The sequence below is a fragment of the Pongo abelii genome, chromosome 9 (genome assembly GCF_028885655.2).
Source record: "Pongo abelii isolate AG06213 chromosome 9, NHGRI_mPonAbe1-v2.0_pri, whole genome shotgun sequence".
Taxonomy (NCBI): domain Eukaryota; kingdom Metazoa; phylum Chordata; class Mammalia; order Primates; family Hominidae; genus Pongo; species Pongo abelii.
Window position 1 is genome coordinate 126,764,706 of NC_071994.2, and position 26,120 is coordinate 126,790,825.

Here is a 26,120-nt window from a genome sequence, read left to right on the forward strand (position 1 = left end):
AAACACATCTCAGAGAGCCTTCTGAGGGAACGCCAACCATAGCTTCTCTGCCAGCCTTCACTGCCAACCAAGGTAGAGGTGAAATGCTTGCTTTCTAAGATTTATCTGGAGCATGGTAGGCACTTCCCTATTTAACTGAATCAATGAAAGAATAAAAATATACATGGACTTTCTGAGATGTGTAGCTGTTCAGGAAGCTGGTGAAGAACAGACTTGAAACCTCTGTGGCCAGGGAAGTTGGATAGGGGATGGACATTTGCTATGAAGGACATTGGTGTGGACACCTTGGGGGTGGCCATTCAACCCTCACTAAGTTGGCCAAAGGAGGAAACCCTGCTTCTGGGCAGCTCCTAGTGTCACATAACAGCAAGAAAAAGAAACCTTTGAAGTGGAGAGAGATAACTATAAACTCTGGATATGAATGCTGAGGAAACCGGAATAGAGAAGTCAGTGCAGTTGGCTGGTGTTAGCCAGAAACTTTTCTTGGAAGTCAAGTAACTGGGTAAAATACTTGCATTCCTAAGGTAGAAGGTCAAGAAATAGGCTTCTGCCTCATATCTTTGATCCCATTTCCCAGAAGGATTCGCCATTTCCCCCATTGATGCCATCTTTTATCTCAGGGGTCAGCAAACTTCAATCTGCTGCCTGTTTTTATAATTTGTTCTAGGACGTAGTCACAGGCTTTCATTTACTTGTTGTCTGTGGCTGCTTTTGCCCTATCACAACAGAGTTAAGTAGTTAGGACAGACTGTGTGGTCTGCAAAGCTTAAAGTATTTACTGTCCGGCCCTTTGCAGAAAAGGTTTGCCGACCTTGCTTTATATTGTTAGCAATTGAATAATTCTGAGTTGTTTTTCCACCAGACTCATGGTTTGCACCAGCCCATGCAATTTTCTTAATGAGGGCCTCCTTTGCTCATGGCATTATTTGCAAGGTGATTTACTAGAACCAGGGGTGTGGTCTGGGAATTAGGCCTCTTGAGGAGAGATTGAACATCTGAGCTGCCTACAAGACACACATGGAGTGGCTAGTGCCCTAATAACAGACAGTATTTGTTTCTGATATTTATTTACTGCTCAATGTATGCCAATATTGTAGAGAAATCAAGGCTAAGAAGTTAGGAAAGGTACCCAAAGTCAAGTACCAGGATTTGAACCCAGTCTGCAGGATAAAAGCCCTTGCCCTAACCACCCCACTGCTTCCAACCAAACCCCCGACCACCTTTCCTTCCTAACTCTTTCTACTGTCTACTCTGTTCTGTTTGTGATTTCTGGGCCAATTGTCAGTCAGCCTTTGCTCTTTTGGTTCATATACGTCTCTCTTGGAACATTCACTCCTTGGCCAGTTTTCTTTTTGACCCCACCCCTCCTCCTGTAGGTGGCTTTCCAGCCTTGCTCCAATACCCATTTCTTGCTAACTCTCCCTGGGAGGAAAATTTGAGATGCACAGGAGGTCCTGGGTTCCCTCCACATCAGCCATTCCTGCCCTGTCACTGAGCATTGCCTGGAGCGGCAGTTGTCATCCAGGTGCCCTGCCTTCTTCAGAAGCCAGCAGGTGCACAGAGAACCAGCTGGAAAGGGTATTGCCACCAGGGCCCCCGGGCCCCAAAGTGCCAAAAAGGCAGCCTCTGGGCAGGCTGAGCTGGCATTTCTGACCTTTGTGGAGAGAGGACGTCCTTAAAGGGACAGCGAGCTCTTTTCTTTCCTGGTGGCTGACTGCCAGTTCAGATGCCAGGGGTTTGAAGAGGCCATTGTTCTGGCGATGGGAGATAGGGGCCAGACCGCCTAGTCTCTTTTTCTTTCCGTGTTACCAACTGCCTATCTCCCTGTGATGTGCAGCGTGTCAAGTGTGGAAGGACAGTGAGCTGTCTTTGGTCACATACCCTCCCCTCCTCTGAAGGCAGCCTTGTCACCGAGGCTAAGGGACAGAATTGCCTCACAGCCACCATCTCCCCTCCTCCAGGGCAGCTGCCCCGGTGTGAGAAAGAATGGTCTCTGCAGACTTCAGTGAGGTGCCCCTATCAGTTTCTATGCCCCAAGTGAGTGGGGTGAGGTGGGAGGACTGCAGGCGCCCTTTCTCCAGTGCCTTCCTTTCCTGCCCCACCCGTCCTAGAATCACCTTAGGTGCTTGTTAAAACTACAGATTCTGGGTTCCAATTCCAGAATTTCTGGGCCCCAGGAATCTGATTATCAATAAGCACACCACAGTTTGAGAACCACTGACTTAGTGATTCCCAAACCTGGCTAGTCATCAGAATCATGTGGGGACCTAGTGCATCAGAATATCGGCCTGGGGCCCATGAATTTGAGCAGGGTAGCTTCTCGTTAGTGATCAAGAGCAGGTATCCTGGAGCCAGGCCCCTGGGCTTGAATCCTAGCCCCACCAGCTACTATCTGTACGCTCTTGGGTAAGTTTCTCAGCCAATCTCTGCCTCTTTTCTCACCTCTAAAGTAGGCTTATGATAGTGCTCATTAAATAGAATTGTTATGAGAATTAAAGGAATTGATATTTATAAAGTTCTTACAACAGAACTGCCTCATTGATAAGAGTATTATATAAGTTTTTATGAAATCTTTCTCTTTTTTTTGGTAAACTAACTGATCATCTAAGTTGGAGATCACAATTTGAATAATCTCTTATCAGCAAGGTTGCCTGGCTAAGCTGGCTTTTCTATGTGCTTTACTAAATGACCAGCAATTCTCTGAGCTGAGCCCAGGCTAGTCCTCAGTTCAGTCTGCGTGACTTGTTCTGTAAAGGCAGCCCTGTCATTTGTCCTCCTTGTCTTGTGGCTTGCAGAGTGAGGAGAAAAATCCCTTCCTGGTTTCCACCACCAGGCAACGTGGACAGCATTGGCAAGGCTGTCCCAGGAGGGCCCAGAAGCCACATCTACAAGGCTCACTGACCTCTTTGGAGGGAATTGAAAGAAAACAAGCTGCAGGCCGGGAATAGCTAGACATAAGTACAAGGTATTATAATTACTACCCACGCCCAATTCGGTCCCCTGAGTTAAATTTAACCCTCTGCACAGTCTTCTGACCTCAGGAAAGGAGGATGGACAGAAGTGTCTGTGGGGGGTCGGGGTGGGTGTAGCCAGGAGTATGTGGGAGGTATTACCCTCGGGAGCTCTGTCAAGCCAAAATGGGCAGCATGGTTCAGCACGCATCCAAGTTTTTATTATAACTTCTTGGTTTTGCTCAACTACTACTTTTCTGAAAATGATGCTGTTGGACTACGTGTCTAGTATCCAGCTCAAGGTTTCTTTTTCTTCTTGTACTCTTTAATCTCTCTTTCTATTCACTACTTAGGAGTCTTATTTGTCCAGCTGCTTACAAATATGGCATGAGGTATGTGGAGGTTGGGAGAGATGGCCAACCTGGGAGGACTGAGCTGCCCGACTTCAATCTGCCCCCATTCCCCAGTGAGGTCTGGGAGTAATCAAGGCTGGAAAAGGGCCAGTGGTTGAGTAGAGAATTCTAATGCCACACAGCAGACAATGGTATTTTATAGATCCTGATATCAGGGGTTTTGGTGAGTCAAATGTTAGATTATTTAGAAGAAAACCATGCAGTCCTCCAGGGCGTGTCTGTGGATGTTTTCCATCTTGACTACAAATGTCAGCATACAGGGACCCAGCAGTGGGCAGAAGTTTCCTAGCATCCACTCCCTCCCACTTGTGCATATTTCACAAGACTTCCAGGAAGCTGCACAGGGCCATTTCTGTTCTTGGTGGGGGTTTGGATACCTTTGGTCGCTCTGAACCCAGAAGGCCCAGTAGGAGCAGGGCCTCAGTGGATTGAGAGGCACAACCTGTCAACCTGTCTTGAGAGAAGGATTTGGTTACCTAGTTAAGAATATCAACCCACTCTTTTGGAGGTGAATGGAAGACACCCCATGGTTTCCTTTCCTACTTTTATCACCTCTTCTTTGGAGGAAGCTACAGAGGCAATACCTGCTTTGTTTGGGAATTGGGCTGAGCGAGATTGAAAGGCCTTTCCATTTTGGAGATCTGTGAGTCTATGGATAAATTTCTGGCCCCCAACAATAGAGGGAGGACCCTAACTCTCAATCTGGAGAAGAAGGATCTATAAAATAGGAGCAGATGGATATCCCTGGTGGTTTCCAGTACAAAAATCACATGGCCCTGTGCTCACTCCTCCTCTGGGGCTTTGCTGGATGTCACCTGCTACTGGGCACTGTGCAGACAGCTGGTGTCTCAGAGTTGGGAGGTTTTTAGAGGGAGTCTGGACTGAGATGAGGATGTGAAACCAATCTCTTGACTAGGAACTCACCTCCCATGCACCAGCCTCTTGCAATGTTTGTAAGAGTGGCCTAAGCTCTTAGAATATTCCTTATTATTTCAAACCCAATTATGGCATCTGATAACCTCCCTCTGGAGAAACAAAAAAAAGTTAGACTTTTCTCCCCTTTTGCTTCCCCTCTCTCTTCCTCCTCTGAGATACTCAAAATCCTGTTTACCTTAAGGCATCTCTTCTTTAGTCTAAACATCCCTAGTTACTTTACAGTTTGGCATAGGGCAGGGTTTTTAGACCCACGCTGTCTTTATTTATCTTTGAACAATACGCCTTGCCGAGTATGATGCTTTCTAGGTATGCCCCTTACTGACATCATCTGTGGTAGGATTAGTACATTCCTTCACTTGCTTCAATTGACAAGGCCCACATGTGTTAATTATTCTTACAGTCATGTTATAATTTTGGTCCATGCTGAGCTTTATGGCCTTCACCTGCTGGAAGCTAGACTTTCACACTCCTGCATTTGTAGAGGACAGGTCCTTGCCAAGGTCAGGGGCTTATTCTGCAGTACTGCCTATCTCAGGCAGGCTCCAGCATCTGGGGTGGGTGCACGGCTGCATGATCCATAGTGTGTGGACTGTGGGATGGGAATCAGATTTTGGTTAGGGCCATGTTATCAACGATGTGAGAAGAGATTGCAGTGGGGGGTGAGGCACTGCTAGGATGTCATAGCTTGTGCGCGTGGGTGAGTCGGTGTCTGCAGCTTGTCATTTGGCTACTTTTATCCTTAGATCTCTTCTCTCCTGACTTGTTTCCTTCCAGTCCCCACTAGGTTTAAATTGGAAGAGTCAGGCTGTGCCAAAAAATATATATATACATACATATATATACACACACACGCACACACACACACACCCAGACAGGACCTGGCAACCTCTCAAAGCAGTGTGGGCACAACTGCAGAAAGCCAGGCACCAGACAGCACTTCCTGGAGTCCATACTTCCATGCCATCCTATGGAAAGAGAAATAGGGGAAGTTCTCTGAGTAACTGCATGCAAGCACTCCTGATTACCCTCTGGAGAGTCCAGGCTGAATTAAAGAGGAGCTGGATTCGATGCTTGAAAATGAATTGAATGCTTGAAATGAATATATATATATATATATATATATATATATATATATATATATGAGTCACTTTGTCACCCAGGTTGGAGTGCAGTGGTGCAATCATGGCTTACTGCAGCTGTGAACTCCTGGGCTCAGGTGATCTTCCCAACTCTGCCTTTGGAGTAGCTGGAACCTCAGACATGTGTCACCACATCTGGCTAATTTTTAATTTTTTAAATAGAATCTGGGTCTTGTCATGTTGCCTAGGCTGGTCTCAAACTGCTGAGTTCAAGAGATCCTCCTGCCACGACCTTCCAGAGCGCTGGGATTACAGGCAAGAGCCACTGTGCCTAGCCAGCCAAAGCTCTTTAATGAGGGTTGGTTTAGCATTTAGAGAGAGAGCGAGCAAGCCTCCCATCTGCCCAGCACAGCCTCTCACCCCCTCATGGCACTGTAGCTGTTCTTCTCTGAAGAGGCAGGAAGATGCTGGGGTAGGGAGAGGAGAGGGAGGTAGTTGGAGGTGATGAAATGGTCAGAAGAGAGAAAGGAGAAACAGGGCGGGGTTCGGCAGTGCACAGCCGGGTTGCTGGTCCCATCGGCTGTGGTCAGCATGGCTGCCTTCTCCTGCTTCACTTCCTGTGGCCTCAGAGCCCAACTTTTCTGCATCTTCTTAACACTTGCAGAGCTGTGAGATGAAGAATGATTGTGGGGGCTGGGCGCGGTGGCTCACGCCTGTAATCCCAAGCACTTTGGGAGGCCGAGGCGGGTGGATCATGAGGTCAGGAGATCGAGACCATCCTGGCTAAGACGGTGAAACCCCGTCTCTACTAAAAATACAAAAAATTTGCCTGGCGTGGTGGCGGGTGCCTGTAGTCCCAGCTACTCGGGAGGCTGAGGCAGGAGAATGGCGTGAACCCGGGAGGCGGAGCTTGCAGTGAGCCGAGATCCAGTCTAGGCGAAAGAGTGAGACTCAGTCTCAAAAAAAAAAAAAAAAAAAAGAATGATTGTGGACCTTTAGGGCAGGAAATGACCTACAGGGTCATCTAAGTCATCTTAGACCAACTCCTCCTTATGACAGATGGGGAAACTGAGGCCCAGAGAAAGGGTGAGCTACATCCATGGTCACACAGCAGTGTCATGCCATCTGAGTGCTCATACTCCATGTATGCAGATGCTGTCTTAAAGAGTGGGTTTTGGATTGCAGCATGTCCGTAACTCCTCCCTTGGCCTGAACCCTCCTCTTTAAGAATCCAGTGTACATTGCATCCCTAACCAGGAAAAGGCCTGTCTGGAAACAAATGCATGAGCAGCTCAGGTGCTGCCCTGGGGGAGGGTGACTGAGCAGGCTGACTGTCATGGTCAGACATGTATGGGAAAAATGAGCACCAAGAAAAGATATCCATAGATGTGAATAATCCGCATCGTAGGTACACCCACACAGGACCTGGCAACCTCTCAAAGCAGTGTGAGCCAACTGCAGAAAGCCAGGCACCAGACAGCACTTCCTGGAGTCCATACCTCCATGCCATCCTATGGAAAGAGAAATAGGGGAAGTTCTCTGAGTAACTGGAAGTGAGCGCTCCTGATTGCCCTCTAGAGAGTCCAGGCTGAATTAAAGAGGAGCTGGATTCGATGCTTTCAAATGAATTCTGTGCTTTACTTTCCTCCTGGGTCTTGTGTCCTGACTGCTCCCATTGATCAACCTCTTGAGACACGTGGGCATGAGGATGGGGGCCGGGAGTTAATAGCAGCCTAGAGCCCTTGCCTTGACTCCTTTGGTTTCTCATGACTCATCATGATCTCCTTCTCCCCAGACTCACACATGCATACTCACACTCAGACACACCCACACACACTGACACATACTCTCATGCACACTCACTCTGCCATTGTCTTTCTCACTAGCTCCCAATGCAGCACAGGAACCTAACAATAGTGTTTTCACGCTGTGAGCCCTGTTAACTGGCAAAGCCGGCTCGTTGTCTCTGGTTTAAAGGAAGAGTGGGCTTGGGGTGGAGGAAGGTGGAGGGGATGGTCATGTGGCTCAAGCCTAGGGCCGGTAGCAGGAGGGACTCAAGATCTGTTTTTAAGGACGACATGTCAGCATCTTAACTGGGGCATCCAGCAAGCAGACATCCCTCGTTAAGACCTTAATCCAGGATTAAGAAAAGGTCAGTTACCTCTGCAAAGAGGTGATTTGGAGAGGGGCTTAGTGTCTCCTAATATCCTAGAGTGGGTAGAGGAGTGTAAGCCAGAGTGTGGTCACTGGACTGTCCTAGGGGCCAGGACTCTCTAGAAATTCCAGGATGGTACCAAATTCCCTGAGCCTCAGTTTGGCCTTTCTCTTAAACTTTAGCAATGTGTCTTGTCTCCTATTCACACACATTCTTTGGTGGTAATTAGTACATGTCTTCAGTTGGAAAGAGACTCTACAAAAGACTTGGAGACAGATTTGCCTGCAGGAGTTTTATTGGGAAGTGCTGTGGGGAGCAAAGCTATAAGCAAGTGAGGGAATCAGGATTGGGCTGAGGGAGAAGTTCAACTCTCATGCAGCTGCTTTAGCCAATTCCATAAAAAATTCTAGAGCTGAGATTGCTCTGCAGGATTATCCCAAATTGAGGCAAAGGGCAGGTTTTTGTATCCTCTCCTGGACTAGTCATTGGATTCGGTCTGTCCTCAGGGAGGGGCGTTTTTTTGGGCGAGGCTGCTTCCTTTAATCCAGGGCAGGGCGCAGAAAGGGATTCAGCTGTAACCCATCAGCATCTATTACTCCAGGCGGCTGGGGAGATGAGTACTTAATTCTGGAAAGGAGTATCATGCCCAGGCGAAACCTCTATACTATATGGGACAGGGACTGTACGATGTTGTACTTTGCCTTACATCTGTTCATTTTCACAGTCACCCTTTTACAGAGCAGGTATCATCTCCCCTTCATAGAGGGGACTTCTACTGAGGCAGAGCCACATGTGGAAGGTCAGAGGGTAGCTAGGGGCAGACCATGAACAAAACTTGGTGGCTTGCGGTGGTGGAAAGAACATAGGACTTTGTTGTATGTGTGATTATTTAGTCTCTTTCCATGGTAAACCTGGGACTGTGGGCAAATTAAATTACTCTAATTTGCATAATTAAGGCAAATTAGATGCATGGCCATGTTTTAAAGGTCCCCAGCCCCATTTGTAGCCACATGTTGGTAGTTTCTTCATTCACGGCCTTCCTTTTTGGGCAGTTATGGTTGCCTATAAAGAAGACAACTTGCCTTAGGATATTGCCCAGTAGGTGAGACTCTGAGTCCTGCCCTTGAGCAGTTCCACCCGTCATCCTTCTCAATTTTTTACTTTCATTTCCCTATGCCTCTCTGCAGCCCCTGGGCTCCATACATATATGCTCCTACTCCACTGACTTCCATAGAATCATGACTACAGATGATTTAATTTATCCTCGTTTTCCCCAATCCCATTTTTTTCCTCCGCAGGAATCAACTCCATTTCCTTGCCTAGTCCTCTCCACATATGAGGCTTAATGTCCTGATCACACATGGGGCCCTGTGCGTTCTCCTCTGGAGAAGAACACTTTTAGAGTCTGCCATCCTGTGTAGACTCTTGCTTGTGGCCATTCAACACTCTAATGCTGAAAATCTAGAAAAAGGAGGGATTTTTCTTCCCTTCTTAGTATATCCCAGAATATCATCAAATTTATCTACACAAAGTTGTCTTCTCTTTTTATTTTTATTTTTTTGATTTTTTATTTTTTTGGGATGGAATCTCACTCTGTCACCGAGGCTGGAGTGCAGTGGCAAAATCTCGGCTCACTGCAGCCTCCGATTCTCCTGCCTCAGCCTCCCGAGTAGCTGGGATTACAGGGGTGCATCACCACGCCCAGCTAATTTTTGTATTTTTAGTAGAGATGGGGTTTCACCATGCTGGCCAGGCTGGTCTCCAACTCCTGACCTTTCAAAATTCTGGGATTACAGGCATGAGCCACTGCGCCCAGCCTGTCTTCTCTTTCAAAGACAGCAATTTTCAAAACCAAAAAGATTATAGTAAATGTAATCGGGTTGAATTAAAACCCAAAGATCAAAGGAAAGTTAACATGGGAGGATTTGACCATTCTAAATTTGTCTATTTCTCTAGTCCCTGATGAATGACATCTTGTTATACTGAATAAAGTTGCAGATGTGCTCATAATCTCTTTGACTCAATTTTCTCTTCTGTGAAATTGGAATAATAAGATGAAAGGAGATATGACCCACTGTGCCCTTCATAAAGTACCTACAGCAAGGCCTGGCAATACCTTCTCAATGAGTGTTAGCTCTTTTTATGTGGGAAATTATTAAACAAGAGGAAAGATATCTTGGATTAAAGAAAATTTTAATATCTAGAAAATATAGATCACTAGTCTATGTTTTCTAAAGTTTTTTTGATACTAAATTACTAGAGAATTAGGTTAAAATAGTATAGACCAATGATTCCTAAACATTGCCACATATTTCAATCACTTGGAGATCCTTCAAAAGCTCTGATACCTGGCTCCCACCCCCAGACATTCTTGTTTAGTTGGTTATGTAAAAACTCTGAGATGATTCTGAAGTGCAGCAAAGTTTAGGGACCACTGGTATAGATCATTTGGTGAATTTGTAGTTGAAGCTGGCTGAAAATGTAGATTTGGTTGTAGTGAACATTTAGAAAAGAAAAAGGTAATACCCAGGAGCCAGTTATTCTATTTGGATAAGATTAAAAGAAAATTGGAAAAGAGAATTGGTGTGCATGGTGAAATGGGGTTTAACTAATGTGTAGAAGGAGACCTACCCCTAGTAAGCTCTGTTCCCAGTGAGCTAAGGGCTAAGTGTGTTTATTCTGCTGGGCTGCATTTTGTCCCAGGGAAGGCTTTCATATGTATCCATGTGTACACGATAAAATTTGACTTAAAGGGTGGGTACCTGATTGAATGGCAATGTTGGTTGCTTAAGGGTGAATGTTGTATTGGAGCCATCTGAATCCTCAGCTTCCTCACCCTTCAACCTCCTGGCCATTTCTTGCTTTAAGTTTTAATTACGTAGACATCACGCTCCTCATGAGAAAGATGCAGTATTAATGAGAGGTCTTGGGTTACAGCTGGGTCAGAGGCCATCAATATATCCATTTGGACACCCCCAACCCAACTTCCATGGATTAGAGTCTCAGTTGGGGAACTCGGAGAGGACAGAGTGGACATCTGTGGAACATCAATTCTCTTGCATTAATGACTCATAGTGCACAGATTATATCCTAAGCATTAATTCAGGAAAGAGTTATTTAATAGGGTCTCTAGAGTCCCTGACGGCCAGTGTATACCAACTCGTTTATAATTCAAGGACTGAGTTAAAAGATCTTTAATGACCCCTCCCATTAAAAAAACTTTGGTCAGATGTTGACTTCTTTGGATAACAATCTAGCTTTCTTCCTCTTCCGAACTTCCTGACAGACTGTCTATATACCCTCTGTTTCCTTGACCCTCTTTCAGTCTCAGGGCAGCCAGTCGTTTGGGGCAGCACTGCAGAATCTTGGAGATAAATTGTCTTGGAGACAAATCCTGGTTTCTCTGTTTACTCTGTATGTGATCTAGGAAAATTCTTCAGTCACTGAGATGCCTCAGTTTCCTCTTCCATAAAGTAGGGTCAGTGGATAAAAGGAAGGAATACGTATTAAATGTATAAAATCCCTACCTGGCTCATAGTATACTTTAAATGCTTTTAGCAATTTTATTGGAGGAATAACTTGAGGAAGGGATGATGTCCTACTCATCTGAGTTTCTTTTTGCTCATCCATATAGTAGTGTATCAGTGAGGGTTCCATAAGACAGAAACCACACCAATAATTTGAACAGGGAAAATTTAATATTAAGAATCATTGGCTGGGTGCAGTGGCTCATCCATATAATTCCAGCACTTTGGGTGGCCAAGGTGGGAGGATCGCTTGAACCCAGGAGTTTGAGAGCAGCCTGGGCAACATAGGGAGACCCCATCTTTACAAAAAAAAAAGAAAGAAACAAAATGCCAGACATAGTGGTGTGTGCCTGTAGCCCCAGCTATTCCGGAGGCTGAGGTGGGAGGATTGCTTGAGCCCAGAAGGTTGAGGCTGCAGTGAGCTGAGATCGTGCCACTGCACTCCAGCCAGGGCAACAGAGGGAGACCCTGTCTCAAGAAAGAAAGATAAAAGAATCATTAACAAGTAAAAACATGGAAAGGTCTCTGAAGAATGGAGGTATAACAGATACCTCTTGTTATAACAGATGTAGGGGGCAGCTCCTAGGATTGAGCCAAACACTCACTGGAGGACAAACTTCTAAGAAGGCTCCCTGCACCTCCTCCAAACCCAAGGCTAAAATTCAGAACTTATTGGAGAGGGTGTGGCCATGGCCCAGTGTATGGCACAGAGGCTCTAGAGGTTCTGGGGACTGGGGCACATAAGCTAGAAACTGCCCATTAGGGTATCAGTGAAACTCATTGGGAAGCTGGTGGCTTCTGCAGAAAAGCACCAGAACAAAAAAGGGCAGCCCCTTCTAGTGTCTCTCTGGCGCCCTCTACTGACAAGATATAACATTGTGCCAGCCGGCAAAGAAGAAACGTTGACAGGGCACAGCTCCAGCATCACAAGGCAGGGAAAAGAAGGGTGGATTTGCAGCTGAGGGGCAATACATGGATACGTAGCCTGAGTAGGAACAATGGAACTTACCTTGAAGGGTTGTTTTGAGGGTTAAATGCAATATTATAACAAGCACCTTTTGCCTAGTAGATGTTTATTTATGGAAGTAGCATGGTATGGTGAAAAGATGGATTTTATTTTATTATAATTTTTTGAGATGGAGTCTCACTCTGTCACCGAGGCTGGGGTGCAATGGCGCAATCTTGGCTCACTGCAACCTCTGCCTCCTGGGTTCAGGCAATTCTCCTGCCTCAGCCTCCCAAGTAGCTGGGATTACAGATGCCTGCCACCACACCTGGCTAATTTTTTGTATCTTTAGTAGAGATGGGATTTCACCATGTTGGCCAGGCTGGTCTTGAACTCCTGATCTCAGGTGATGCACTGGCCTCAGCCTTCCAAAGTGCTGGGATTACAGAGTGAGCCACTGTGCCCAGTGGAAAAGACAGATTTTTAGAAATAACTGTGGGATCATGGGTACGTAAAGTATAGGCTTCTGATACTAGTTTTCTCATCAGTTTGATAAAATACATTTTTTTTTAATGGAGTTTTGCTCTTGTTACTCAGCTGGAGCACAATGGCACGATCTTGGCTCACCACAATCTCTGTCTCCTGGGTTCCAGTGATTCTCCTGCCTCAGCCCCCTGAGTAGCTGGGATTACAGGCGCCCACCACCATGGCTGGCTAATTTTTGTATTTTTAGTAGAGACAGGGTTTCACCATTTTACCCAGCCTGGTCGTGAACTCCTGACCTCAGGTGATCCACCTGCCTCAGCCTCCCAAAGTGCTGGGATTACAGGCATGAGCCACTGCGTCTGGCCTGAAATAAGTTTTATAAAAGGATAAAAGGCATAAAGGCATTTACCCCTGTGCCTGCAATGGTGAATTCTCAGTAACTTGTCCTTCCCCGTTTCTCTTCTTCTTTGTATCCCACACACTTCAGAAATCTCCTAAATGACTGTGCTTCAGAAAAGCACTTGTGATTTGGATGATAGTTTTAAAACAATGAGGTTCGGTCGGGCGCAGTGGCTCACGCCTGTAATCCCAGCACTTTGGGAGGCCGAGGTGGGCAGATCACGAGGTCAGGAGATCGAGACCATCCTGGCTAACACGGTGAAACCCTGTCTCTACTAAAAATACAAAAAAAAAAAAAAAAAAAAAAAAATTAGCCGGGCATGGTGGCAGGTGCCTGTAGTCCCAGCTACTTGGGAGGCTGAGGCAGGAGAATGGCGTGAACCTGGGAGGCGGACCTTGCAGTGAGCCAAGATCGCGCCACTGCACTCCAGCCTGGGCGACAGAGCGAGACTCCATCGCAAAAACAAAAAAAAACAATGAGGTTCACTTTTGCCTATCATTCTCCATGATTCAACAAATTCAGATTTACATAAACTGTTTGCAGTGCTACTCTGTAAAAGTTTTTAAATTTTATTTTATTAGAATGCAGGTAGGATTCAGAGATGTAAGATCTTAGCCTTTATTGTCAACATCTCCCGTGCATGTCAACAAAGATTATCAAACACAGGAAGTGAATAAAATACTGTGTAGACACTGACCCTCTTAATATAACATGTGATTGATCAGGTCTGGGTTGAATGGATTGGTTCAGCTGGATTTGCAGGTGTATCTTAACTTCTCTTTCTTAGCCCTGATTCCTCTAGGGTGGTCTCTGGAAAGTGCTTTTGACACTGCACAGGACTCTCAGAAACCTCTTTTCCTTTAAAAAATAGAAGATAGTGTCAGTTTTCTGTATCTCTGAAGGAAAGGTTTAATTCAGAGAAAGGTACCCACTTTTACCTCAATTTCCTAAATTCATTTACAGAAAAGCAGCTTGGGAATTTAGGCACCAAATAGCTGTGAAAATGTGGAGATTGAGTCCGGAGGCGTAAGTTCCATTTGTGGAAGTCCTGTTGGCTTTGTTAGGATTGCAGCATGTACCTGCTCTTGCATCAGCTGGTCACCCTGGTTTGTGCTGTGCTTTCAAGAAGGACAAGGGCAGAAAGTATGAGTGCCTCTGTGTGAAATTATAAACACCATTAGGACAAAAAGGCCCATACCTTCCTAATGGCATGTCAGTAGCCCTTTCTTTTCACATGCAATGTAATCGTTCAGAGTAGGACTCGGGTATGGCAGATGGGGTTTCAGATACAGGCCCTACTACTTAATAACCATGTACTATAGGCAAGTTATTAAACTTTCTATCTCTTAGTTTTCTCATCTGAGAAATGAGAATAATAAGTAGATCCATTTCATATACTGTTGATATAATTCAATGAAATAATTCTTGTCAGGGGTTTAGCAAATTGCACTGCACATAGATGGTACTCTTTTGCTATCATCAGGATAGTTTTGGTTTTATTGTAGCTCAAGCGAAGCGCTTCTCATCATGAAAGGCTTGTATTCTGTAACAGTAGACACAGTCCAGATTCCCTGATTTGCTTGTTTTGTTACTTTTCTATTATTTAATGTGTCCATTTTGAGGGGAGCAGGCAAATAACATTTTGGTGACTGAAGAAATACCACACACATACTTCGTGCATCTTAAGGAACTGTGATCTTTCTTGTATCCAAACTCAAGGCTTCTGAATATCTGTCTCACCACTAGAAGATATTTTCACTGTGTTTTTCAACAGTAGCTATTGCTTTTGACCAGTATTGATTATAGTAGCTTTAGTTTACTGGACAGATACATACTACGTGTCAGATGCAGTGAGAAGCAGGTTGCATGTATTTACGTCATTTAATCCTCACACTTTCCATTAAGATCGAAAGATCGGAAACTTAGTGAAGCTAACTTTTCAAAGAGCACAGAAGAAGTAATTGATAGGACTAACATTTGAAGTCGTATTTGTCTGGTCCCTGACATACAGTTTTAACCCATTGTATTTAATATAAACCATGAAAATACTAACAATATAAGCCCATATACAGCTGTACATTTTGTAGAGGAAGAAGGAAAGTCCCCTCAAAATTAGCACAACTTGTTCAAAGTTACATAGTAAGTGAGTGGGGAAGTTAGGACTAGGACTCTGGCCACTTGATTCCACCAACCCCTGTGTCTGTGCCTTAATGGAGGAAAGGACATTCAGTGCAACTTTTTTTTTTTTTTTTTTTTTTTTGTATGCAGAGTCTTGCTCTGTTGCCCAGGCTGTAGTGCAGTGGTGCAATCGTGGCTCACAGCAACCTCTGCCTCCTAGGTTCAAGAGATTCTCCTGCCTCAGCCTCCCGAGTAACTGGGATTACAGGTGCGTGCCACCATGCCTGGCTAATTTTTGTATTTTTAGTAGAGATGGGATTTCACCACATTGACCAGGCTGGTCTAAAACTCCTGAGCTCAAGTGATCCACCCGCCTCTGCCTCCCAAACTGCTGAGATTACAGGCATGAGCCACCACGCCCAGCCCAAAGATATTTACTGAATATGTGTGTACCCAGTACTCCTACATGCTGGAGGGACATGAAAGAAAAAATAGCCTACGATCTTCTCAGGGATGTAAAACCAACAGAGGACAACAGAATCTGCAATTAAGTTCTAAGTGTGTACTATAAGGGCAGGGGCAGGAGAGGTACCCAACTGTTCTTGGGTGTTTTCACATGCTTTTTTGACTTCATCATCTTTTCAACAGTACAAAGGAGGAAATATGTAGTATTAGCATTTCAGTTGAAGAAACTGAGTCTGAGATAAGAGTAGGTGGGTGACCAACAAGCAATGCAACTCAGTTTTGGTTCCAGATCTGACTCTAGTCCAAGATCTTTCCGTGGATTAACAGAGAAGAGCCAGATAGGCATTTCAGAAGAGGTCGGACTTGAGCCAGACAAGGAGGGATGGCTGAAATCGGGGCATTGCCAATATACCTTTCTTTGGAGCCTGGGATTCCTCTAGGTAACAGAGGTAGGGCCAGACAGCCCAGACCTATCTGCTTCCCAGATACTGTGAGGCCGCTGTTCTATCAGCGGGCTGCAGGCAGAAGCAATCTTGGAAAGACTTTTCATGATGAGCCTGCAGGGGCTGGCCCTCCCAGAATGAGACATTTTGCCAACAGATGCCCAAGAAATATTAGCTCTCAGCATGAGTTTGAGCAGGATGCAGGTGACATAAATGGATTATAATTACTATTCACCTTCAGCATGTTTTCCTATGCAGCTGCAGTGGACAGACAAAACTGTCTTTTTGGAAGATTCAAAGCATGAGAATGCATAAGCCAAACATTTGCTGTTCAGGGTGGTCCTGGAATAGCAACGTGGGCGTCGCCTGGCAGTTTGTTAGAAAGGCTGACTTTTGGGTGGTCCCCTAGACCTGCTCTATCAGAGTCTGTGGGTGAAGAAGATTCTTAGGGGATTAAAGTTTCCCAGGCACTGAGCTAACCATCATCATTGTTAGTGTTGTCGGTTTTGTGCTACATCCCTCAAGAGATGACAGTGGTTCTCAAATAGTTGGGATGTGAGGCAATTAGTTAATTGCCATGGGTCTAGAGGCAGGTGATCTGGATTCCCAGCTCTGCCTCTTTCTTGCATGGGACCTTCACTTTTCCAGGACTCAGTTTCCAGATCCACTAAACAGGTCAGTATTTAGGTGACTGTGGTGGGAATGAAATGATTGAATGTAGGCAAAATGCTTTGTAAGCCATGAATGACTTTCAAAATATTATTAATATCGCTGCTGAATAGAATACCTCGCACTGCCAGAACTTTCCTCTGGGGGCTGTCTGAGTACTAATACTGCATTTCGGTGAATGGACAGAGAAAAAAAAAAAACACTTTTAAGAGGTACAGCTTAGAATTAGAAGACCCAGGCGACTCTGCTTTGCCACGAATGTAAGTGCTTTCCCACGAATGTAAGTGCTTTCCCTGAATATTACTCTTGCCGTCTGTGAGAGCCTGACCTGCCGGAGAGGCGAGCATCCTGGAAGTCTGGGAGCAGCTACACTGAAGAGGCCCTCGGCCATCTTTTCTTGCGGATTAGGGTCTCAGCGCTGGCCGCCTCTCTTCCTGTACTCCCAGGGCTCGGGCCGGAGAGCAGCCGTCATCCTTTGAAGGATGCACGACTCTCTTTAGAGCCAGGCACCTGTGTTTTTATTTAGTGTCACCTCCTTGATACAGGTCGACCTAGTGGGCAGCACCTGGGAAATAATTGGTGGCAGCGAAGGGAGCAGAGTCTCCGGGGAACATGGTCTTGTATTTTGTCGGATTGAGGGTGAAGAGGAAATAACCCCCCCGCAGCCCCAGCGGCTCTGTCCTCCGCGCTGGCATGAATAATTGAGCGCCGGCAAGCTGACTGCACCAAAGAGTTGCATTATGTAAACCGGCAGGGGACGCGCGTGCGTGTGTGCGCGTGTGCGTGTCTGCGCGCAAGAGGGGTGCGTGTCTGAGTGTGTCTGTGCGCCTGTGCGCGTGCGTGCCTGAGCTCAGAACAGCTGTCTGTGAGGGAGTCAGAGGGAGAGAGAGAAAGGGAGCCGGGGAGAGAGAGAGGGGGACTTCTGTAAGGCGGCACGACCACTCCAAATAACAGCCGCAGAGGGAGGTGGGGGAGAGGGAAATAAAGGGGAGTCATGCTTAAAATGCCACAGCGGTGTGAAACAGCAGAGCAAAGAAGCGCCCTCAGCTTCTGAGAGCCCTGGCCCGAGTCCCCTCCCCCGTTAGAAACAGGGCTTTGGGATAGTCATGGAGGTGAGTGCCCTCCAGCCTCCTCAGGGCCCCCGCTCCCCGCCCCCGCCCCCCACTGCCCAATGCATGAATGAATGAGTTCCTCTCTGCACTGCACTCTGCTACTGTTCCTACCTAATGGCTTCCAGGTTAGTGCTAACTCGTGCTGACGCCTGGTGCGTGTGTGTGTGTGTGTGTGTGTGTGTGTCTATGTTTGTTTCCTCGTGGGATTTTTTGGAAGAGGTGGCTGTGTCCTGGGGTCAGGAAGGGGCCCTGGGGGCTGTGGTGAAGACCTGTCTTTCTGGTTGTGTGCTTTTCTCATCTGACGCAGGCTGCTCACAGCTGCCAGGAACACAAACCTTTCAAGGCAGAGTAAATCCGGAGACCATGTTGTTTGCTTCTGTTTTCTGTTCTGGGGATCCGAAAGCAGCCAGTGTGACATCATGCTGCAGAGATGCCACCTTCTTTTCCCTCCCTAGCCTTTTCTCTTCTCCTCTATAGTAGCACTGCTTGAGCTGAGCTCTGGATCACGGAGGGGTGGCCCTGGGGTGGGCTGGAGGGAGAGGCTGGGTTGAGGGTGATGATGGTCTCCTTGTCCAGCAAGACTTAATTCAGGGCCGTCTAACTTGGAGAAAGGAGGGCAGAGGAATGAATTAGTGGCACAATGCATCATGGAGAACTGGCCGAGAGCTTCTGGGGGAGGTGTGGACAGGCCATGTGCTCCTGTTCCCCACCTGCTGGCTTCCCTCCGCAGTGCCTCCGGCGGGGGGTAGGAGCTGGCCAGAGCTGTGGTCAGGAAGATAGGGACAGACACTGCTTATCCCACAGGGAGAGGGCCATGGGACAGATGGATCTGGCCAGCAGAAGGAGAGGATGAGAGGGGAAGTTGATAGCTCTCATCTCAGAGAAATGAAGGGATTTGTTTATTCTTTGGCTTAGCCAGCATTTGGCGTAGAGATTTGCCATGTATTTTGAGAAAATAGCTACCCAGTGGCTGGGCCTTACTCCCCCACACCTCCTTGCATTGTTAGTTATTTGCTTGATTTAGGAAGTAGAGGGCTGGGGGAGGACTTGGAGCTTGCTCTCTCCCCGGGGCCTCAGCCAAGAGCTCAGGCAGGGCTAGAGAAAGCCATCTTTGCCTCTTCTGTGATACTTGCTAGCACACTGTGCTCCGGGGAGACCCCCTTGCTCCTCTACCTCCTGCCTCTCCTCCCGCCGCAGCTGACCTTGAATGGTGGTCATATTTCTAGCCTTTGCCTTGGATAGCACTCGGCAGGTTAGAGAAGTTTGGAACCAAGATGAGAAAAGCTGGCCTTGGAAGAAGGGTAAGGGAAAGGGGTGTTTTTGGGAGCCACCCGCAGCAGGAGATTGATAATGTCAAGGCCATGATTAAAAAGTAGTGCCCCGTGAGGATTGGGGGTGGGTGGGGAGTGGAGAATCAGCTAGTCCGGTTACCTCTGTAGGCATTTAAGCAATTGCAAAACAATCACTTGTGGAAAGAATGAAGGAATAAAAGCTGTCATCATCTAGAAGAAAAACTCCTGGGTGGGTATGCTGGCTCATGCCTGTAATCCCAGCACTTTGAGAGCTGAGGTGAGAGGATCGCTTGAGCCTAGGAGTTCAAGACCAGCCTGGGCAACATAGTGAGGCCCTGACTCTATTTAATAATAATTTTTTTAAAAGCCTAAAACTAAACACCTCCCACGCCCCCTCCCCGCTTCTCTCTTTTCTGGCCCTACAAATTTCTTCTGCTGACAGGAGCAAGCCTGCAGCCCTTTCTCCCAATGGTTGGGACACAGGCACCCTCCCCTTGACCTTTTCAAGGTCTTTTCTGTTTAGACCAGAGGCCAGCAGACTGTTTTGGTACAGGGCCAGATAGTCAATACCGGGGGCCTTGTGGGCCGGGCTGTCTCAGCTACTCAATTCTGCTTTGCCCAGTAGAAGCAGTTGTGGACAATTTATGAACGAACGAGCATGGCTGTGTTCCCAATAAAACTTTATTTATGGACTCCGAAATGTGGATTTCCTATGATTTTCACATGTCACAAAATATTCTCCAGATGTTTTTCAGCCACTTAAAAATGCAAACACTATTCTTGTATCCAGATAAGAGACCCTTAAGGTCTGTAGTTTTGCGTCTGGCCTAGAGATCCTCATATAAACACTCAGAATTATAGCGTAACCTGAGTTGGGGTAAAATTGTTCATCCTTCTGCCGAAACTTGGATTTGTCTTGTTGGGGGAAGTGGTGGGGGTGTTTGCTTCTTGGAGGGATATACACCCCACTTAGCCTACAGGATAAGGTTGAAGCACTATACCCAGAGACTCATAAAGGAACAGTGAGCAATTTCTTGATTCTTTTGATTCGGAAAATGACTGAAAATATGTTTGCATTATGATTCCCAAAGCAGGTGAAGTGATGATTCTGCTCTATTCTGAGCAGCTCAGGCCACTTCTCTGCAGTATTACAACTACGTCTGGGCTTCAGAGTTAAGGAAGTTGAGATCACCCGGACTCCGTTCAGAGGAGGAGGAGCCCAGTCGCTGGCTAAGGGACCCATCGCCATGTTAATTTGAGAGGGCAGCAGGTCCCGAGAAGGCATGAGAGCCACGTGAAAATGACACGTGGAGGAGAAATTAGATTTGTTCTATGGCTCAGAAGGGAGTAGGATAGGACCTCTGGTAGGAAGCCATAGGAAACAGTTTGAGCTTAAAATAAAAGCTATCAGAGCTGTCCCAAGGTGCAATGAGTTATACATCAATTAGTGACTGGCCCTTGAGAGGTAAAGATTGGGTGGGGATGTTGTAGGAGAAGTGATTTTTAACTTCAGAGAATAGGTCTGAGGAAGTAGAATTGTTTCACCCAAAGAAAGGAGGATAAGAGCAGAGGAGGGGTTATAACTGATGAACTGACCTGCAGTCCAGGATAGCTGGAATAAAAGAAAATGGGATTAAGTGCAATATAACAGAGGGTTTTTTCTTTTTTTTTTCTTTTTCTTTTTTTTTTTTTTCAGGCCAGGCCTCACTCTGTCACGCACGCTGGAGTGCAGTGGCATGATGTCGGCTCACTGCAACCTCTGTCTCCAGGGCTCAAGCAATCCTCCCAGCTCAGCCTCCCAAGTAGCTGGGATTACAGGCGTGAGCCACCACACCTGGCTAATTTTAAGAACATTTTTTAATTTTCTTAAAAGTATAGTAGAGACCAACTCTTACTATATTGCCCAGGCTGGACTTTTTCTTTTTAAAATCATAAATCGCTTCCTGATAATAGCAGGAGCCAATGAGAAGGGTGGCAAGGAAAAGCCCTAGGATTTCGTACCCTGAATGTATTTTAAATTAGACTAAAGCCTCTCTTGGTTGACGGGCATCTGCTTGAAGCCAGCAGCGGGATTGACCTCTTACAGTTTTCTCTATTCTAAAATTTCTGACTTTAATGTGGTCATTCTTCGGTATGCTTCGGTTTGAGTTATAGCAGAAAGATAAATCAGAACCAGATTTGAATCCCAGCGGTCAGGCAGAGATTAGCCATCCTGGTAGGCCATTGGGGTCCGGGGAGGAGCGATATGACGGGCAGGAATGTGGCATGTCACAACTTCTCCCCCACCTGCACAGCCTTAGTCTGACTGCCTCTCGAGGAACATTGACCTGACAGTACCATAGCAACCTCTGGCACTGAGGTGATGTGGCCCTGGCCAGGGAAAAGGCTGGTGATGCTGAGTTAACTGTGGGCCCAGACTGCCTGGATTTTGTTTCTGGATGCTTTGCCTAATTTAGATCTGAGTCCTTCTATCTCAGAGATGCTACTGCTCTCAGTACTTCACAGTGTATTCTTTATATGTTCTTTGTCATCCTCCTCCATGTCCTTGTGGGGGTTAGACAGCATCCACTCTCGTTCTTGCATAATAAAAGCGGAAGCTCAGAGAGGAGTGGTTTGTCCCCAGATCAGACATGAGGAAGGCCTGAGTCAGGAAAGCCACCTAACTCCTGGGGGCTATTCCTCAGTTTCCCGGTCGGTCTCCCTTGACGAGCGGTGATGGGAGATACTGCATGGTGTTAGTTCATTACGTGTCTGTCTCTCCCATCAGATTGTGAGTTTCTTAGAGTCAGGGACAATATCCCCAGTGCCTAGACCTTTACCTGGCATGGGCATAGAACATGGTCCTCACCAACTGTTTGACGGGTGGATGGATGGATCCTGCAGGAATTCCTTTTGGTTTTAGTAGCAGCATTTCTCTTGCTGGGGATGGGGGAGGGGCCCTTGATGAGCAAACACAGGAGAAGCTGGAAGTTCTATTCAGTTGAACTCCTTGCCTTGTTCCAGTGGTCTTGGCCTCCCAGTGGATTGGAAATCTCTTTTGAGGAAGGGGCTTCCTGGGAGAGTTTAGCGCCTTTCTGCTTTCACAAGGTTCTGTTCCTTCTGAAATACTTTGGGTGTGATTGTACTTAAGAGTTGACTGAGATTGTTAGAGGCAAGTTTATTATATACTTTTATTAATGTAATTTCATATTTTATTTTATTTTGAGAAAGGGTCTCACTCTGTTGACTAGGCTGAAGTGTAGTGGTGTGACTATAGCTCACTGCAGCCTTGAATTCCTGGGCTCAGGTGATCTTCCCACCCCAACCTCTGAAGAGCTGGGACTACAGGCATCTGCCACCACGCCTGGCTAATTCTTTTTTTTTTTTTTTTTTTTAGAGACGAGGTCTTGCTATGTTGCCCAGGCTGGCCTCAAAGTCCTGGCCTCAAGCAGTCCTCCCACCTCGGCCTCCCAAAGTGCTGGGATTACAGGCATGAGCCACTGCAACTGGCCATAGAGGCAATTTTTAAAGTATTAAGTTCTTACTGTGTGCCCAATATCACATTTAATATCATGTGGATACAAACAACCATGACACTGTTGCTGTCCTATTGGGCCCTCAGGATGAATATGTAATACAAAGTTAGAGGTGCTCCAAAGATTCTTGCTTAATGACATTGAATCAGCAAGGTTAGGTTAATTTCTAAAGACTATTAAAATCAAAGAGATTTGGACAGATAATGATCGCTGAGCGTCATGGAGGAATGAGGACTGTGGCACGTAAGAGTGCCATTAGAGCTGCCCCAACATGAAAGCAGCTGGCCGGTGGGAGCTCTGTCAGTGGAGATCTGAAGCAGAGGCCTGGTGGCTATTGTCAGGGCATTGCAGAGGGAGCCCTGCACCCAGTGGGAGGATGGATTACATGACCACTATGGGCTCTTTCGAAACTACAGATCATTGTAGATCAGCTCAGCCAACACCCAGCCTGTGAACCCAGCAGGACTGTCCCCTAAATGTTAGGCATTTGTTCTGTTGTGAACAATCTCAGGAAAAGGAAATTGTACAACACCAGTAAGTTCTTATGTTTGATTTTAGTATCTTCTGCTTTATCTTAAGTCTTTATTGTCTCAGCCCTGTAGATGTAGGATCTAGCTGAATATATGCCTAGCCACAATCTGTACTCTCATCCCGTGTCTTTGCCATGTGGAAAGGACTGAATTTAGGAACAGGATTCAGTTTCTTAACTGGGAATTCACATTCCACTGCTAATCCTGTTTCACTCCATGAGCAATTATAGGAAGCTCTTTACTTTTGGGATGCACGGTCTAATTAGGTTTATGCTTTAAAGGATTCTCACTCCAGGAAAATAGGTTGTGATCATGCAACAGACTAAAAACACAGGTGCACAGAAAGAAAAAGTGATTTTCTCAAGGACACCAATCAGCTCAGGATTTTAAAATCAGGTACCCTGATGTCTAGACAGAGTGACAAGGCTAGCAGAGAGTCTGGAAGTGATGTCATATTTTAGTTTTCATGGACCCAAGAGCTAGAAAAAGGACTTAAAGGCTGGCCTTTTAAAAAAGGCAGATTTGGGGCCAGCTTTAGAAAGATATGTCTATCAGAGTGGCTGAACGATGGAATGAATGGCTTTAAGAAGATCCCACTTTTTGGCCGGGCGTAGTGGCTCATGCCTGTAATCCCAGCACTTTGGGAGGCCGAGGCGGGCAGATCACGAGGTCAGGAGATCGAAACCATCCTGGCTAACGTGGTGAAACCCCATCTCTACTAAAAATACAAAAAATTAGCCGGGCATGGTGGCGGGCGCCTGTAGTCCCAGCTACTCGGGAGACTGAGGCAGGAGAATGGTGTGAACTCAGGAGGCGGAGCTTGCAGTGAGCCGAGATGGTGCCACTGCACTCCAGCCTGGGAGACAGAGTGAGACACCATCTCAAAAGAAAAAAAAAGAAAAAAAAAAAGGAAAGAAGATCCCACTTTTTAAAATTCATGGATTATATATCTGCAACCCCAGTATGTGCCAGTCATTTTGCTAGAGGTACTGGGGAAACACACATAGACGTGGCCCCAGCCCCCATGGAGTGCTCAGCCTGGTGGTAAGCAATGAAACAGCAACAACAACAAAACAAGACAATTTCAGCTCCTATAAGGGCAGTGAAGAGAAACAGGGCCACGTGGTAATGATTGCCTGGGGTTAGGAAGGCCACTTTATATGGAGTGGCCCTTCAAGAAAGTCTGCTCTGAGGAGGTGACATTTGAGCTTTGATCTGAAGGCTGAAAAGGAACCAGCATTCAAAATTTTAGAGTAAGAGTTCCAGGCGGTGGGACCAACAAGTGCCAATATCCTAGGTGAACTGGGTTTGTTCAAGAAAGAGAAAGGTCCAGGGAGGCTAGAATAAAATGAGGGAGGAAATGACAAGTTGAGGAAATTGTTGGATTCTATAAGAAGTTGGATAGCTGGTCATTAAATCCTTCTCTTAGGGGATATGAACCTTCTCCCCAGCAGCTTCGGAGGAGGAAGCAGAATGGATTTACTGCAGATGAGCCCTTTGGGTAAAGTGATTTATGTCTGATTTCTGACACTGGTTCTGTAGCATTATCAGTGTTTTCAAAGATGTTTATAATTTGTTCCTCTTTGAAATATCCTTTGAGATAACAGGAACTCTTGCTTTTTTCTCCTTGGCTCTGGCAGGACCCAAACAAACTTATTTTGTTTTTGTAGGAAGGGGGAAAAGTGGGTCAGGCTGTTTTGTCATTTCAGGCATGGAGTCCTGGTTCTATTGCAGGGCCTTGTCTCCATGGAAATGAAAAATAGTGTTTGTCATGCCTGTTCCTGGATTGAATTCCAAACTCTGGACTGAACAGAAGCTGCAGGAAAGCCAGGCAGCAGGGGGGAGTGGGATGGATGGAGACTCCAGCCATGGTGATGAAGGACCTCTTCTCCTTGCCTGAGCAGGAAAGGCAAACAACCTTTGCCTAGGTCCAGCTCTTCCTATCACCTCTCTGGACTGAGAATGCCAGTGGAAGGGTAACTGAAGTGCTACTTTTCTCTACTTAGCCAAAAGCTTTCCATGGACTTTGCCCTTATGTTAAGTAGTCAATTAATAAATTCATCAACAACCGAAGTCACTGCTCAGACTTTCCCTTGCACCAAGTAATTCCTTCCAGGCTTGAGGAGATCCCTAATGAGACTGTGTCTAGGTATTAAATTAGTCAGCTGGCTGCAAATGTTTTGGATGGGCTGTCCCACCTTTAAATTTCTTTGTAAAAATTTTTTAAAGTTTTGGATTTTTTTTTTAACTTAAATATTTATACAAGACAGGGAAGGAGGAATCAGTAAGTGGGGCTTGTTGCCCATAAGAAGTGCCCTGAATTATCTACACAGTATTTACAGAGATAAGGCATGTGAGGGGCGGAGTGCAGAAGGAGGTAGGGGCATGGGCGGTGTGGACGCTGAGTGAATGTTTGGATGGCCCACAGTGGCTGGTTCATGAGCCTGGGGTATTGTCAGGCTTCCATTTGTAAGGTGTCTCTACCAGTGGTCTGAACCTGGCAACAGTCCAGTTCCACCTTTGGTCCAAATTTCAGGCAGACCCTGTCCCTGAACACCTTGTATACTTCACCCAAGATACCAATTTGGAAAGGCCTCCAGGAATCTCCGCAATTTTCACAAGTGGAGGAGAGGGGACAAGAGGTTCATTTCTGTCAAAATGTTGCCCTTTCAGCAGGTAGGAAAGGCCCATTCTGTGTCAGATCTGCAGATGGCATTTGTAGGAACTGTGACAGGGAAGAAAGGCGTTAGCTTGGGAGCCCTTTCCCTTTCTGTCCCTTGCTGAAATGCAACCTGCTGCTAAATCTAGGCCAAAGTGTGGCACGCCTGGACCAGGCTGAGACTCTGCTTTAGTGTAAGTTTGGGAAGAGAACTTCTATGCTGTAGGGAAAAAAAAGCATCTCTTCTCAAAGCTGTTCTGGTCCCTTCTTTCAAACAGGTAATCACAGCTTGATTTTCTCCCCTAGAAAGGGAACTGGACCCGGTGGCAGTTATCACCAGGTTTAGAAGCCAGTGATAGGCACACAGAGAGCAGGTTCCATGCATGGTCACAGGGAGCTCCTCTTAGAACAGTACAGGTCTTAT

General features: G+C 46.2%; 1 protein-coding gene across 13 annotated transcripts in view; it reads left to right on the top strand.

Annotated features, from left to right (window-relative positions):
• Nucleotides 1-26,120, top strand: part of GRAMD1B (GRAM domain containing 1B) — a 193,156-nt gene that overhangs the window by 111,797 nt on the left and 55,239 nt on the right. Inside the window, exon 1 of one of the 13 annotated variants that reach the window (XM_054525304.2) lies at nucleotides 2,142-2,406. The exons of 5 other annotated variants lie outside the window; for them this stretch is intronic. In XM_054525304.2, coding sequence (XP_054381279.1) covers nucleotides 2,258-2,406 — 149 coding nt within the window. In that variant the 5' untranslated portion in view covers nucleotides 2,142-2,257. Of the gene's footprint in view, nucleotides 1-2,141; nucleotides 2,407-16,684; nucleotides 16,849-17,373; nucleotides 17,701-17,721; nucleotides 17,826-20,884; nucleotides 22,080-22,507; nucleotides 25,014-26,120 lie in introns of those variants that run through there. 7 more of the 13 variants (XM_054525305.2, XM_054525312.2, XM_024255668.3 and 4 more) reach the window with 7 other exon arrangements.